Raw genomic sequence first — 14,300 nt, forward strand, 5'->3', positions numbered from 1 at the left:
GTAGCCATGTCTCTATCCACCTTATTTAAGTCTTCCCCCTTCAGCCACAGAACTGAGTGTAATGATGGGCTGTTGCAATAAACTTCCACTGTTTGGTGAAGCTGTCCTCATCCTTCATCTGATGCCATGGTAAACCAGGACATAAAAAATGGACAGAGGTGGGCAAGTGCTCAAATCATTCCACATGCAAAGTCTCAAAATGGACCTAGCTTTGTCAAGTGCTCAAATCATTCCACATATAAAGTCCTACTACCATAATTGCACATTGGATTCTATGCGCACGAGCACACACACACACAATCGATGTCACCACAAGGTTCTGGAGGTTCAAATAACAATACTCAAGAGGGGTGAATAGATCACACTTTCTCTGACACAGAGAAAACATCTGGTCACACTAAAGATTCACAAAAAAGAGTATGCTGCCACCACTGCTTCATGTGTTTCACTGAGGGCATGGAAAGTAGCCCTGTTCTCACTATGGGGCCCTCTGGTGCTTTCGTTCAGGTCACAGGATAATTGCTGGACCTTGCATTACCATATACAGACCTAAGCCTATGTGCACATGCTATTTTGACATGACTCTAGTGTCAAACAAAGTCAGGATACTAGTTTCAAAGGCATTCAGCACTCAAGGCAAGGGTTCTCTTTACCACGCAGGGACCATGCTCATCCCAATAGTTGTAGTATGTGTAATGTTGGAAAAATTACACTCATTACCCATAGCACACTATGGGCATATTTATAAGCCCGTAATGCCACCTTGTGCCACATTTGCAGCATTTATTTTGAGGCAAATGTGTCATTAAGTGGCATTTCCCACATGCCATATTTACAAAGTGGTGAAATGCTTACATTGCACCACTTTGTAAACCCTTGTAATGTATGCAAGCGGGTGTTCCCCATTAGGGGGCTGAAAAAATGGCAGAAGCAAATCTGAAAGGTTTCCATGCGCCATTTTTTCAGCACTTTTAACACCTGCTCAGAGCAGGCATTAGAAGGGGGCATACCATTATTCATAATGGGCCCCTATGTACTCTGTGGGAATAGCACCAACATTTTGGCGTTACTCATGCAGAGTACATCAATAGCATCACAAAAAATGATGCTATTGCCCCCTACCATGCTCCATGGAGCAGCGTATTTTAAATGCGGTGCACACATGGTGGTAGTGGGGCGCTAAATGGTGCACTTTCCTTAACTTTCCCTACTTTTGTATGCCCATTATTTGTATCTAATTTCATTCGACACTGCTAATCGATGCTACAATGTATAATTTTAGTTTGTATGGTTTAGTGTGGAATCCTATGAGTGTTAGTCATGTTACTGTGCTGTTATGCCCACTTTGCATGAGCTGTCAGAGCATCAAATTTTCGTGCAACAGTAGGTCAGCTCTATTGTTTGTGTTACTTAAAGTAGCTTTACATTGTGCAGATGGCAACGCAAAACAACAGTACATCTGAGCTTACACTCAAAAAGCTATCTGCAGTCCTGTGTCTGAATCCAGTTGACTGGAAGACGAAAGTTGCCACCAAAAGCTCCTGCATCTATGCCAGCCTCAGTAAATGCGCCTTGGGGAAGGTTTATAGATTTCCACAGCTCCACCAGTCGACTCTGTCCGCTCCACCTCAGACCTGACCCAGTGGATTCGAAGTAGTTTAGAAAGGGTTTACGACTTCGGATCATAAAAAATCAGTCAGCACGGCCCCCACCATCCTGCCCCCCACATTTTCGCGATTTAACGCAAAAATTGAGAAGGCATGCGATGCCCGCAATTTTTCACTTATCTGCCACAATACAACACGTTTGTTTTATCACTGTAGCTGACCTCCTGGCCCGGGACTAGCTAAATCACTGTCTCAAAGCCAGGCAAACAGCAACAGAGAGGAAACTCTTTTTCACCCACCACCCTCCCACACCTCCTCCAACAGGTACACAAATAAGCGTATGCTTTTGAACAGTGGACGGAGAATACTTGTAACTTTTACATTCAGTAACAATCAAACCTTCCTGAATTTCTGAGCTACAGTGGAACCAAATTCGAAATGCTAAGCCATTTCATGCAATTCAGTTTCAGGAAGTTCTACATTTTCTTTCTGTTTTTGTGTGTGTTTAGGAGCACTTAATGGTTGCCTTGCTATTAATATACCCACATATCTGAAGCTTTCAGAATTAGATCATGTGTTAATGAAGGCCAGTTCAGTATTATGTATATTTTGTGATACTGAAAGTAGTATTATGGCATGTTTATAGGCAAATGTTCCTGGAATTTCAGTGGTTAATATTTCCATTTGAAAGGCTAAATATAACTCATACTTCATGTTCCATTCTAATGTGTTTTGTTGAGGCTGTGTAGATCCGCTTCACAAGATCAGATCTAACAGAGTATGGTTAAACAACAACAAGCTCATTAGCAGAAACTCAAAGGAATTAACCTAGTGTAGTATATTTGGGCAGTCAGATGTTAAATGTATTTACAGTTTACTTACATCTTATCATCTCTCCCTGTTGTAATTAGGAAAGCATGCCCCGAGTTTTGTTTTCCTAACATTCCCATTTTATTAGGCCATAACTATGAAATGTGACAAAAATGTGCGCAAAAAATGCAACAGTCTGCCGCAAAATTAAAATATTTGTGCCGTAAAATGTCCTAATCCATGCCGCAATATCCTGAGGGGTCTGATCAATTGCCCCTTTAATCTCTTGCCTTTGTCCCTTTCCTGCACACAGAGCTCTTCATTCAGATCTACAACAGGCTAACACAAATAAAATAAATATTCACCCATGAAAAAATGTATTTCAAAGTAGCTAAATATAAATCACGGATACATTGACAACACCGGAAATGTTTTGCTCTTTGAGTATCACTGCGGGTGTTCTGAGGTGATACAGTCACAGTGGGACGGCAATTGAAGTACTTTGTTTACAAGCTGATGTCAAACATCAACATGTAGGCATAAAAAAAAAAAACATCAGGCAGTGCACCGTCGAATAATTCAGCATAAATGGAAATGAAAATCAATAATTGTGCCCTATTGTATAGACTTAAAAAAAGAGGGAATGTTCCTTTTGCCAGACGTAAACTTACAATCTAAATCATTTCCTGTCAAAGTTAGGATTGTGTATCGAGATGTATTTATCTTTTAAGGAGTATAATTAATGACCGGACAGCATTGCCATTCTGGTCGGCGCAACCGGAAGATAATGACAGCAGTGTTTAAAAGCAGATAATTGTAGTGCATTGCCAGGAAATGGCTGCTCTTCTCTTTCCGCTAAACGCCACGGCTCTTGAAAGGGGGAGAGGTCTGCCTTGCTGATAACATCCATGGCAATACGCAGAGTTGTCTGGTCATGCAATGATTTTCTTTTCCTTTCCACAAAATGGCGGCGGTCCTGATGTCCACTGCTCTTTTAATAGTACCTTAAGGGACAAAGACTAACAGAAGAGTTGGAAAGAAGCTCTTTTTGAGTTCAAAATCATCCGAGTGCCCTTACCGCTGCCTCACAAAAAGGCTCTTGAAGGCATTGTTGTAGTTCTTGTTGAAGGCCGTATAAATGAGAGGGTTGAAAAATGAATTTGAATAACCTAGCCAGAGGAAGATGCTTTTCCAGATAGGGGGGATGTTGCAGGAGCAGAGGGGGCTTATGAGTTCCGTAACGAAGAAAGGTATCCAGCAAAGCACAAAAACTCCAATTAATATCCCCACCATTAGTGCAGCCTTCTTCTCCTTTTGTTCCCGCCATGTTTCCCCGTCTGTTTGGAATGTGATAGTGGCGTGGCGGGCGGTAAACAGCATCTGCGGTTCACGGGAAGCCTCCTTTACCTGAACACAAAAGGAGAGACACATTATCAGAGAAGCCTGCTGCAGTCCACATCCTTTGTTCTCAGATCTACACTATAACCCTCATTATGAGTGTCCACATAATTTAGAGAGGGCAGCAACAGAAAGAAGCCAAAATAGCCGGGGGAAACTGGGGTGAATCAGAAATTATCGGGGGAATCAGACCTGGAATGAATGATTGAATGATGAATGTGAATAGCATGCTATTTAGAACTATCAACGTTCACTACAGAATCAGCTTTTTCAGCCCCACCAGAGTCAAGGATCATTGGTACTGCTAACATTAGGGGTGCAAAATCAACACCTCCGACTTGGAACCCTTAATGCGGCCTTCAGATGCAAAGACAAGAATGCAGGAATAAGAATAGGATGCTGTGAAGGAGTAATGCACCTGCTGATATACCTATGCCTACTGCAGTACATGTTTTCATGCCTCAAGATTGTAAACAAAAAGAAAGGTGTGCCTGCATTTTTTAAATATAATTGCCCATGAAATAAACACATTCAATTGACACAGCTCTCAGTTCCATCAGGCTTTAGCGATGTTGCCACCTTCGCACATTGATTGATGTTCAAGTTGCCCAGGTCACCCGATCCTCATTAAATCACACTGTGTTCATGCTTTACTAACTCATTTCCACCGCCTTTCCTCCTTTCACTGTCTACTAATTTCTGCTCCTGCTCTACCTATTCCTTATCTCTGCTCTCTCCACCTCTTGCGTTATTTCCTCATCCCATTCCAACCTGCTTCCACTCTAACCCCTACCTTAACCCCTTCTTTATCCGGCTCCTCCTCTATCTCTTATCCTGTCTCCACTCTCCTTCTGTCCTACCCCGGCCCCTACATCACTTCACCCTTCCCATCCTCCCATTCCCCCTTCTCCTCTCCTCATCTGTCACTTCCCAACTTTTCATCTGCATCTCTCTCTTCTTCATGCAACCCGCCCCCTAGATCACTGTATTTTGATATAAGGCCTTGCCTCACATTTTAGCATTTTAGTTATCTGTTAAGAGCATCTATACCTAGAAATATGGCAGCACACTTGCATGTTGTCAGGTGCCATGTGCAAGCATTTTAATTTCCTACTCCGCCACCCTGGAATTATGGGCAGCACCATGGAAGTGTGAGATTTATGTTCCAGCGAGACACCTGGACACACTAAGTCCGCTTCCAGTTCTTCATGACTGGTATGTATAACATGACAGATACCTTAAATGGCATCAGTAATCCTCGTGCTTTCATTCAAACATCGGCCTGTCTAAGCAATACTCTAGAAATGCTGGGTCATTTCTACACCTATAGGCTCCATTTTACCACCTAATAAAGAAACGGTATTTATTCTACCACATTGTAGATCTACCACAGTTCTCCTAAGAGCTGACAAGGTCACTGGCCATCTACCAGACAACACATGTAGAGACACTTTGGCCCATATTTATACTTTTTTAGTGCTGCATTTGCGTCATTTTGTGATGCAAAAGTGGCGCAAACTGGCAAAATACAATTGTATTTTGTAAGTTTGCGCCGTTTTGCGTCAAAAAGCGGCGCAAATGCAGCGCTAAAATAGTATAAATATGGGCCTTTGTACATTAGAACAGACAACCCTCAAACATTCAACTGTACGGTGTTGGAGTTAGAGTTTCAAACAGCACAATAGCAACATACCACAAACATATTTAATGTTTTTTGATTGAGGTTGCCGATCTGTCACACAGTTCTCTCTAACATGAGGCACCCCGACACACACCTTTCCATATTCTACCACACCCGACATGTTTTAGGGAAAGATGTTCCCTCTCTGTTCCAGCTGCTAGCATGAACCACTGAACTTCCACAAACACCTATACCAGACACAGCCTACACTTTCTCTCCTCTGACTCCCAATTCTTATTGCCTCAACCGTTTGTTGTGTGATCTTGACTCTATAGTGTGACGAGCTGTACTGTCCTTCTCAACTCATCACATGAGAAACAATGACCTAATGGTCCCAAGCTCCTATATGATTTCCACAATGTCAGGTATGTTCAATACATACTTTTGTAAAAACATAGGAGTGTAGGGCAAACCTTTTTCTTAGGTGTATGCAGCTGCCAAATGCCAGTGATGCTGAATTCCAATGCAGGCTAGGTTGGTTTCTTCCTCATACTTCTTTCCTTCAGCACCTGGCACTTCCTGCTTCTTGTAGGTTCTGTTTCTCTTCCTTCTTATCCCTCCCTTACCTGCCATTCTCTTACCTGCCCTTCTCTCTCTACTGTTCAGGGTGTGATGAGGCAATACATCTCCCAGTCCCCTAAAATGAGTGACGCTGCCAACCATCTGAAACTACAGGCACAAATTAAGCACTGTGGTTCTAAAAATTCTGGACCCATGTAATCTGCTTTGCCACAGCAGTACGATTTTAGTATCAAAAGACCGATAATGACTAGTACACTAAGCATGAGCATTTTCGCTCAATTCCAGCAGCATTTTCACCTCGAAATCGCCATTTTTGTCCTGCACTCGTCGCTCCCATTTTATACACGACAGCCATTTTAAAAAGTTGCCCTCACATAGGCTTATAATACAGTCGGATTTGATTCCAAGGACACGTACACCTTGATTGACTTTTCTCTGACCTGGGCAAGCTGGAACCATTGCCTCAGGCCAAACCTGTTTGGTCAGTCCCTCTCCCAGTGGCCGAATCAGATAGCATCAAGGCACACCATGCCATAAAACCCTTATTATCGTTCACACACCCTGCCTAATCTTACTCCCACCTGCACCTGCTCTTTTCTTCTTCTTACTTTACGAGGGGGAGGTGCCCGTTTTTATAGGGGGTCCACACTTATCTGATGTGAAATTCTAGGCCTTGCCGGGTAATTTATTATGGGTTGGATGACATGAAATATGAGGTTTCATCATGACACTGTTTTTTCCTTTGTAGTGAAAACATGTGAATGACCAACCAAAATGTCAAGAATGTTTGCCTGAAGCTTAAAAAACTGTATATAAGGAAACCTGATTTTGCATTGACACACAGGCCCTAATTCTAACCTTGGCGGACGGCGGAGGCCGTCCGCCAAGGTACCGCCGTCAGAACACCGCACCGCGGTCGAAAGACCGCTGCGGTGATTCTGACATTTGCCCTGGGCTGGCGGGCGGCCGCCAAAAGGCCGCCCGCCAGCCCAGGGCAAATCAACCTTCCCACTAGGATGCCGGCTCAGAATTGAGCTGGCGGAGTGGGAAGGTGCGACGGGTGCAGTTGCACCCGTCGCGTATTTCAGTGTCTGCTAGGCAGACACTGAAATACTTTGTAGGGCCCTCTTACGGGGGCCCCTGCCGTGCCCATGCCATTGGCATGGGCACGGCAGGGGCCCCCAGGGGCCCCGCGGCACCCCCTACCGCCATCCTGTTCCTGGCGGGCGAACCGCCAGGAACAGGATGGCGGTAGGGGGTGTCAGAATCCCCCATGGCGGCGCAGCAAGCTGCGCCGCCATGGGGGATTCTAAGGGCAGCGGTAAACCGGCGGGAGACCGCCGGTTTACCCTTTCTGGCCGCGGCTGAACCGCCGCGGTCAGAATGCCCTGCGGGGCACCGCCGGCCTGTCGGCGGTGCTCCCGCCGACCCTGGCCCCGGCGGTCTTGTACCGCCGGGGTCAGAATCACCCCCACAGTCTCCTGAGAACATACAAGTCGTGCTGTTGTACTTCTAGGACGCTTGTCAATTGGTTGCAGCCAATAAATGCGATCTTTTACTTCACCTAGAAGACTCTGAGTTTCTGTAGTCTGAATCAGGAAAGTACCCGAGGTCTTTGGGTGTACCCTGGCACCGCTGGGTTACCGGATCAGTACCGGTTCTGAAAAACCCAGTACCTCAGCACTGGTCATGGTGAATGGCCCATCCTGAACTGGAAACCTAACTCTGACTGCCATAGAAAAGATAAAGGACCATGTAGTACATGAAAAATATGTTCATTTTGTAACCACAGATTATTGGACAGGACATGAATAGAAAATGATAATGTGCACTTTATATTTCCATACTGAAACCAGTTATTGAATTAGAAACCAAAGGCCAGATTTAAGAATCCCCTTGCATCACATTAGCATAATTTTTCTGACTCTAATGTGGTTTTAGGTTGGCAAAAATGCTGCCCCATATTTACAAAGTGGTCTAATGCACGCATTGCACCACTTTGTAAACCCTTGCGCCACATAATGCCTGCACCAGGCATTGTGTATGCAAGGGAGTGTTCCGGTATTAGGAGGCCCAGAAAAATGGTGCAGTGGAATCTATGAGATTCCACTGTGCCAATTTTAGAGTAATTTTTAACACCTGCCTAAGGCAGGCGTTAATATGAGGCTCCCATTGTTTTCAATGGGCCTTTCACTTTGCAGGATTAGCATCAAATTTTTTGGTGCTAATCCTGCAAAGCACCAAACTAGCGTCAACATTTTTGACTCTGGTTCCCTAACGTGCGCCATGGTGCATGGTATCATAAATACGGCGCACACATGGTGGTGTTAGGGGGGCACAATGGGGTTCCAGAAAAGTGGTGCATCATGACATGATGCACCACTTTTCATAAATCTGGCCCCAATAGTTTCAAAGAGGCCGAAACTCATAAGCACTCCAGCTGAATTGTTCCTTATTTCCTCTGCAGGTTCATAGTGAAAACAAGATGAGTCAGTTTGGTTCCTTATTACGGTGTTTAAATACACCGTGCCTATTGAATGGCGGCAGACGTGCGGTAGCCACACTGTGATAAACAATAGAAAGGTACCTTTACAATTTCTTGAATATGTCCTTCTCTTTCAAGCAGCAGCTAAATGGGTGCAGCATTGTGAAGGGAAATGAATGAAATGGGAAAGCACCTTGAGAACAGTGGAAGGGTGGGGCCTTTAACCTGTTTAGTGCGGGCCGACGCCCACACTACCTCCCTGGTGCAAGTCACGACCAGTGGTCGACACTAGGGAGGGGGTTAAAGAGTCCTCCGGTGCAATGCACCAGAGGATTTTTTATTTTTTTTACATTCCAGGAGATGAGGAACAACTTCTGCTTCTCCCCCCACCCCCTCCAGCCCCCCTGTGACGTCAGCGCGCCGTGAGGCGTACTGACATTTTTCTCCACCAGAGCAGCGGAGGAGCAGGTAAGCGATCTCTCCCTACTCCACTGAGGAAAAAAAAACAAGCCAAAACCGCCTCCCCAGATGCCAGGGAGGCATCGACGGAAAGGGGAGAGTCTCCCTTTTCCATCAATGCCTTCCTGGCACTGTTTCCTGGGCATAGATCGCAGCTGTGCTGCGATCCCTGGCCAGAAAACACCCCTTGGCACTAGGGATCTTCTTTGGGGGGGTCGGCCCAGGTAAATGGGCTGCCTCCCCCTGTGGGGGCACAAATAACAAAAAAAGTAGGTTGGGTTTTTTTGGGGGGGGGGCGATCGCACCCCCAGATTAAAAAAAAGAATAAAAATAAAATAAAAAATGGCGGGTCGGCCCTCCAAACACGGGCCGACCCCTGGGGCTACACATTATTATAGTTTTCCCTGGGGGGCGATCGGGCCCCCACAGGGAATAATAAAAAAACGAAAAATGTTGAAGTCAGCCCTTAGGCTGACCCCCTATGGGGCCATTTTTTTTTATACATGTATGTTTTCCAATGGAAATGTAGATGTAGAGAGTCAGTCTCTCTTTATATATATGAGAGAAATCTATATAGATATGTGTGTGTGTGTATATATACATATATATATATATATATATTGAAAGGAAGACCTGGCACATCCAAATATCCATTAATATCCAAAGAAATATTATCCCATATCTTCACAAAAATTTAAAAATTTAAAAAACAAGAGCTTGCAAAGTGGTGGGATGGAGCCACCTTAAAGAAATACATGGAGAACAAACGTATACCAAGAGGATTGCGAATTTTGATTTTCCCAAATTTTGAGGATTTGGAGGCAGATTTGCTGCAGGAATGGGAAGAAGGTTTACATGAGGCATTTTATAAAATGATGAATATTTTGGTAATAAGTTCAGAAAGAAAGGTGAACAAATTGAGAGAAGAGATTAATTGTCTGGAGAAGGAAATCAAAGAACTGAATTTGATAGATGCTACAAAAAAACTATGAGATTTTGAAGAAAGAATTATCATGTTATCAGCTATACTTAAAGGATAAAAAACAGAAGAAAATTAATCAGTACGACACTGATTATGCTAGGGGACGGATTTTCACATTTGCGAGACGCTATGATGATGTACTCGTCAATAAGGATTGTGTACTAAATGAACGCACTAGGAACATAAGTACTTTTTCAAGTAGTATATCCCTCTCTTCATGCGATAGTGACCCAGGAGAAGGTACAAGCAATATCTGCAACACAAAATCAAGTTTTTTATGTGAGGTACAAAGATTCAGACTGGGCAACAAAAAGAGAGTGATCAGAGCAAAGGACATCAGACCAGAAGAGGAGGAAAGAAACACAAAAACAGGAGTACAGTCCAGACAACAGGCCAAAAGTTAAAAAGGGGTGAAAATGTGAACACGGAAGTCACAAATAGTGATGAAAAAAAATTGGTTAGATGTTTTGATGAAAATTCAAATGATCTAAAGATCATCAATTTGCCCTCAAGGGTACTGAGTCAAGAAGCAATACATGTGTTAAATAAAGGATTACGTTTTTGTCCAAGTGCTAAATGTGATTTTGTGGGTTTGCATGTTGATTTACTTAAATTTGTGAGAAATCTTAAATTGAAAAAGTTTTTTGCTGAACATCCTAAGAGAACTGAATGTACAGCAGATGTATATAGCACATCCAATTTGAGTATCGCAGATTTGAGAAATATACATACGATTGTGACCACTGATAATACGGAGGAGATAGGAGATTTAATTCATATGGCAAGTGACTTAGACATTCAAGAGCATTTAAGAACACGCAGTCACTTAAAGTTACCATCAAAATTTATGCCACCCAGTACACAAGATAGCATGATAGATGAATTTCATCGTAAGATGACTATAGATCTATACAAAATGGAGGATTTACACTATATGAATAGGAAGTGTTCACATAGGTTCAATTTAACCATTAAGGAAAAGGGTATTTTAACAAATTTAAAAAATGACCATGATTTGGTCATACGTGAAGCAGATAAAGGTGGTAACATCGTACTGATGAACAAAGTGGATTATTTGAAAGAAATTGAGAGACAATTGTCGGAGAAGAAGTGTTATGAAAGATTAGATAATAATCGAACTGCTGAAATACAACGGCAGGTTAATGCTCAACTAATGGATTGGCATGAATCATGTTTACTCAAGGATGATAAGCTTAAATATCTAAAGGTATGCCATCCAAAATATCCATGTATATACATCCTACCTAAAATAAATAAACAAGGTAATTTTCCACCTGGAAGACCTATTATTTCTAGCATAGGATCCCCCACTGAACATATGTCAGAATATGTAGATGGTTTTGTACAGCCTTTTGTAAAAAATCTACCTTCCTATTTGAGAGACAGTAAGGATCTATTAAATAAATTAGAAGCCTTTGTCTGGGATAACACAGATCTTATTTTTGTAACCATGGATGTGGAGAGATTATACACTTGTATACAAACCGATTGTGGTTTGGAAGCACTAAAGTTTTTTCTTTTTAAACGAAATGCCAGTTTTTTAGAACACACACTCATGTTATTAGACATGGCTAAGATAATTTTAACTAAGAATACGTTTCTTTATAATGGAACATGGTTTTTAGAGAAACAGGGGACGGCAATGGGCTCCAGATTTGCTCCATCCTATGCAAACCTATTTATGGGTTTGTTTGAGGTGGAGCATGCCTGAGGCCGACAAGCACATCAATGGATCAATAACATCATTTTTTAAGGATGTTATAAAGATGACATCTTTATTATATGGAATGGGAACTTGACTGATCTTGTGGATTATCATGCATTTCTAAATAGAAATAGATTCAATGTGAAATTGACTCTTAAATATGATAAATATAGAATTGATTTTTTAGGTCTGCAATTGAATGTATATAAAAATGCCATACATAGTGACATTTTCAAAAAACCTACTTCATGCCACCAGTGCTCACCCAAGAAAAACTATAGAATCAATACCATATGGTGCAATGGTGAGAGTTAGACGCAATTGCAGCCAACAAAAAGATTTTGAGAGAAGGTTATTGACAATAAAGTGTGATTTTCGAAGAGAGGATACAACGAGGATGTCCTGAGAAAGGCAAAAATGAAAATTGAAAAAGTGGACAGAAAAGATACATTGAAAGAAAATCATATGGAAAAAGAAGTTAATATGAATGAATAAAAAAAGAAAAAACTAGAGATTAGTTTTGTTACTAAATATGATTTATATAGCAGTCATGTTTATAATGCATTAAGAAAAAACGGGCATATCTTAAATTCAACCACATTGCCAGAAGGCACCATATCTAAGAGGCCTAAAATGGTTTACAGAAGAGGTAATACACTAAATAATATATTATGTCCTAGTTACGTTAAAGACATTTATAACAAACCTGAGGCAGGAACATGGTTGGATGTGAAACCGGAAGGTTTCTTTATGTGTGGGGGTTGCTACATATGTAAAATAGGAATTAATAAAATAAAAAAGTTTAAATACAATACTCCAAAGGAATACATCATCAATTCTTTTATTAATTGCAATACAACATTTGTGATTTATGTTTTCGGCTGCTCATGCAGTAAATTGTACATTGGTAGCAGCATACGGAGTTTAAAGATAAGAGTGATGGAACATGTAAGAGCTATAAAAAATGGAGATATAAGATATCCTGTTGCTACACATATACAGTCATCTCATCCTACTAATACACAGATATGGGTTCATGGATTAGAATATGTACCTCATGATGAAAGGGGAGGTAACAGAGAATTGTCATTGAGAAAAGCTGAGGCAAAATGGATAAGTAGACTGCGAACAGTGCAAGAAGGATTAAATGTTAATAATTAATTTCATTACTTTTTGGAGACTTGAACTTTATGCAATATATCTATATGATGTAGGAATGTCAATAGTGAATTCTATTAAACTTTGGAGATTTGGAAAGAGAAAGGATAAATTATAGATGACCAGAAGCTGTATATCAGGCAAGTTGTTTTTTGATGTTTACTATAATTGGAATCAGCCTAGGATTGAGCATTTGATTTAATTATTCAACAACAATTATAGGACACAGGTTGGCATATAAATTGTAATTTTTACTTGGATAATTGAAAATCTTTTGATTCAAATGGATAGACTTCCAACATGGTTTCATAGTGAGGTTAGTAAAAACATATTTTAGTATACGGAAAATTTGATAATTAATAAGGTTCCATAATGTTTGAAGGTGGTTGTAAAGAATTAATTGAAATCAATATTGTATTATTAATAATGAGAATAATATTACAAACCGATTTCGCTAAAGGCATACAATCGTATGAATAAAAGTGCCATTTCAAAATGGCCGCCATAGATACACGGCTCGAAACGAGGTCTTTCAAGGAACTTCCCAGGTGGAAGCGTTTATTATAAGTATAAGAACGGTATGAGAGAACATAATCGGTTTTGCTGGCATGGTGTCAGATGTTCTGCCGTGGAGCACGTTACACGCTGTAACTATGAGGTAGGAGTTGGGGGTTTTCGTTGAAAGAATTAGCACAAAAGTTGTGTGACACTGATGGTATATTCAGTCCTCTATTAAAGACAGTAGAATGATATTATATATTGCTATGTAGTGCGATTTGTCTAAAATTAAGTTATACAACAACAACACACTATGAAGGGGTGAGAGGAAAAACTTTTCTGCCCGACCTCCCTACAACTGTATAAACCACACTAGAGGACAGAAAAAAGGAATTCTGAGTGTGAGAATCCCATAGGGTTATACACTCATATGTAAAAACAGCCCTCACCCACAATTTGTGGCATGCTTCATCATAGGGCCCTGCTAACATACTCCGGCATATGTCCAATACAGAGTGGAGCAGTAAGGGTAGGGGAACATGAAACACATCAGACATAAACAACAAAATTGCACAGGGACTAAAGACGAACAACAGAAAAATATATAAAACTGTCTCAGGCTGATCACTTATCTAATTTATTCCTGTGTAGCCTGGGCAGGATTCAAAATATATCAGAGGTGATGCTACCAGGGACTAACTACCTGTACACCCCAATGTCTGTGAAGGGTCAAAATGTTTAGGCCATTTGGATCTGCCAACTAGGGTCATAAGGCCTTCATCAAGACCTTTGTCCTGTCCCGTTATTAATGTGTATCTCTACCTGTCCTTTATTCAGGAAATTTTGGTATCCGAGTTTTCTGAGATAATTTCTCATAAGTCTACACACTCTGTTATCGAGTTTTCATTATTACTCGTTCTTTTCAGTGCCGGGTGGGAGCACCACCCTGTAGTCACACATTCGTCAAGGGTGAA

General features: G+C 41.5%; 1 protein-coding gene across 1 annotated transcript in view; it reads right to left on the bottom strand.

Moving 5' to 3' along the window:
• Nucleotides 1–2,450: 2,450 nt before the first annotated feature.
• The window catches only part of LOC138284970 (5-hydroxytryptamine receptor 5A-like), a 370,137-nt gene continuing 358,287 nt past the window's right edge, over nt 2,451–14,300 (bottom strand). Inside the window, exon 2 of the mRNA XM_069224344.1 lies at nt 2,451–3,824. Coding sequence (XP_069080445.1) covers nt 3,492–3,824 — 333 coding nt within the window. The 3' untranslated portion in view covers nt 2,451–3,491. The remainder of the gene's footprint in view (nt 3,825–14,300) is intronic.

The sequence above is a fragment of the Pleurodeles waltl genome, chromosome 3_1 (genome assembly GCF_031143425.1).
Source record: "Pleurodeles waltl isolate 20211129_DDA chromosome 3_1, aPleWal1.hap1.20221129, whole genome shotgun sequence".
Classification (NCBI taxonomy): domain Eukaryota; kingdom Metazoa; phylum Chordata; class Amphibia; order Caudata; family Salamandridae; genus Pleurodeles; species Pleurodeles waltl.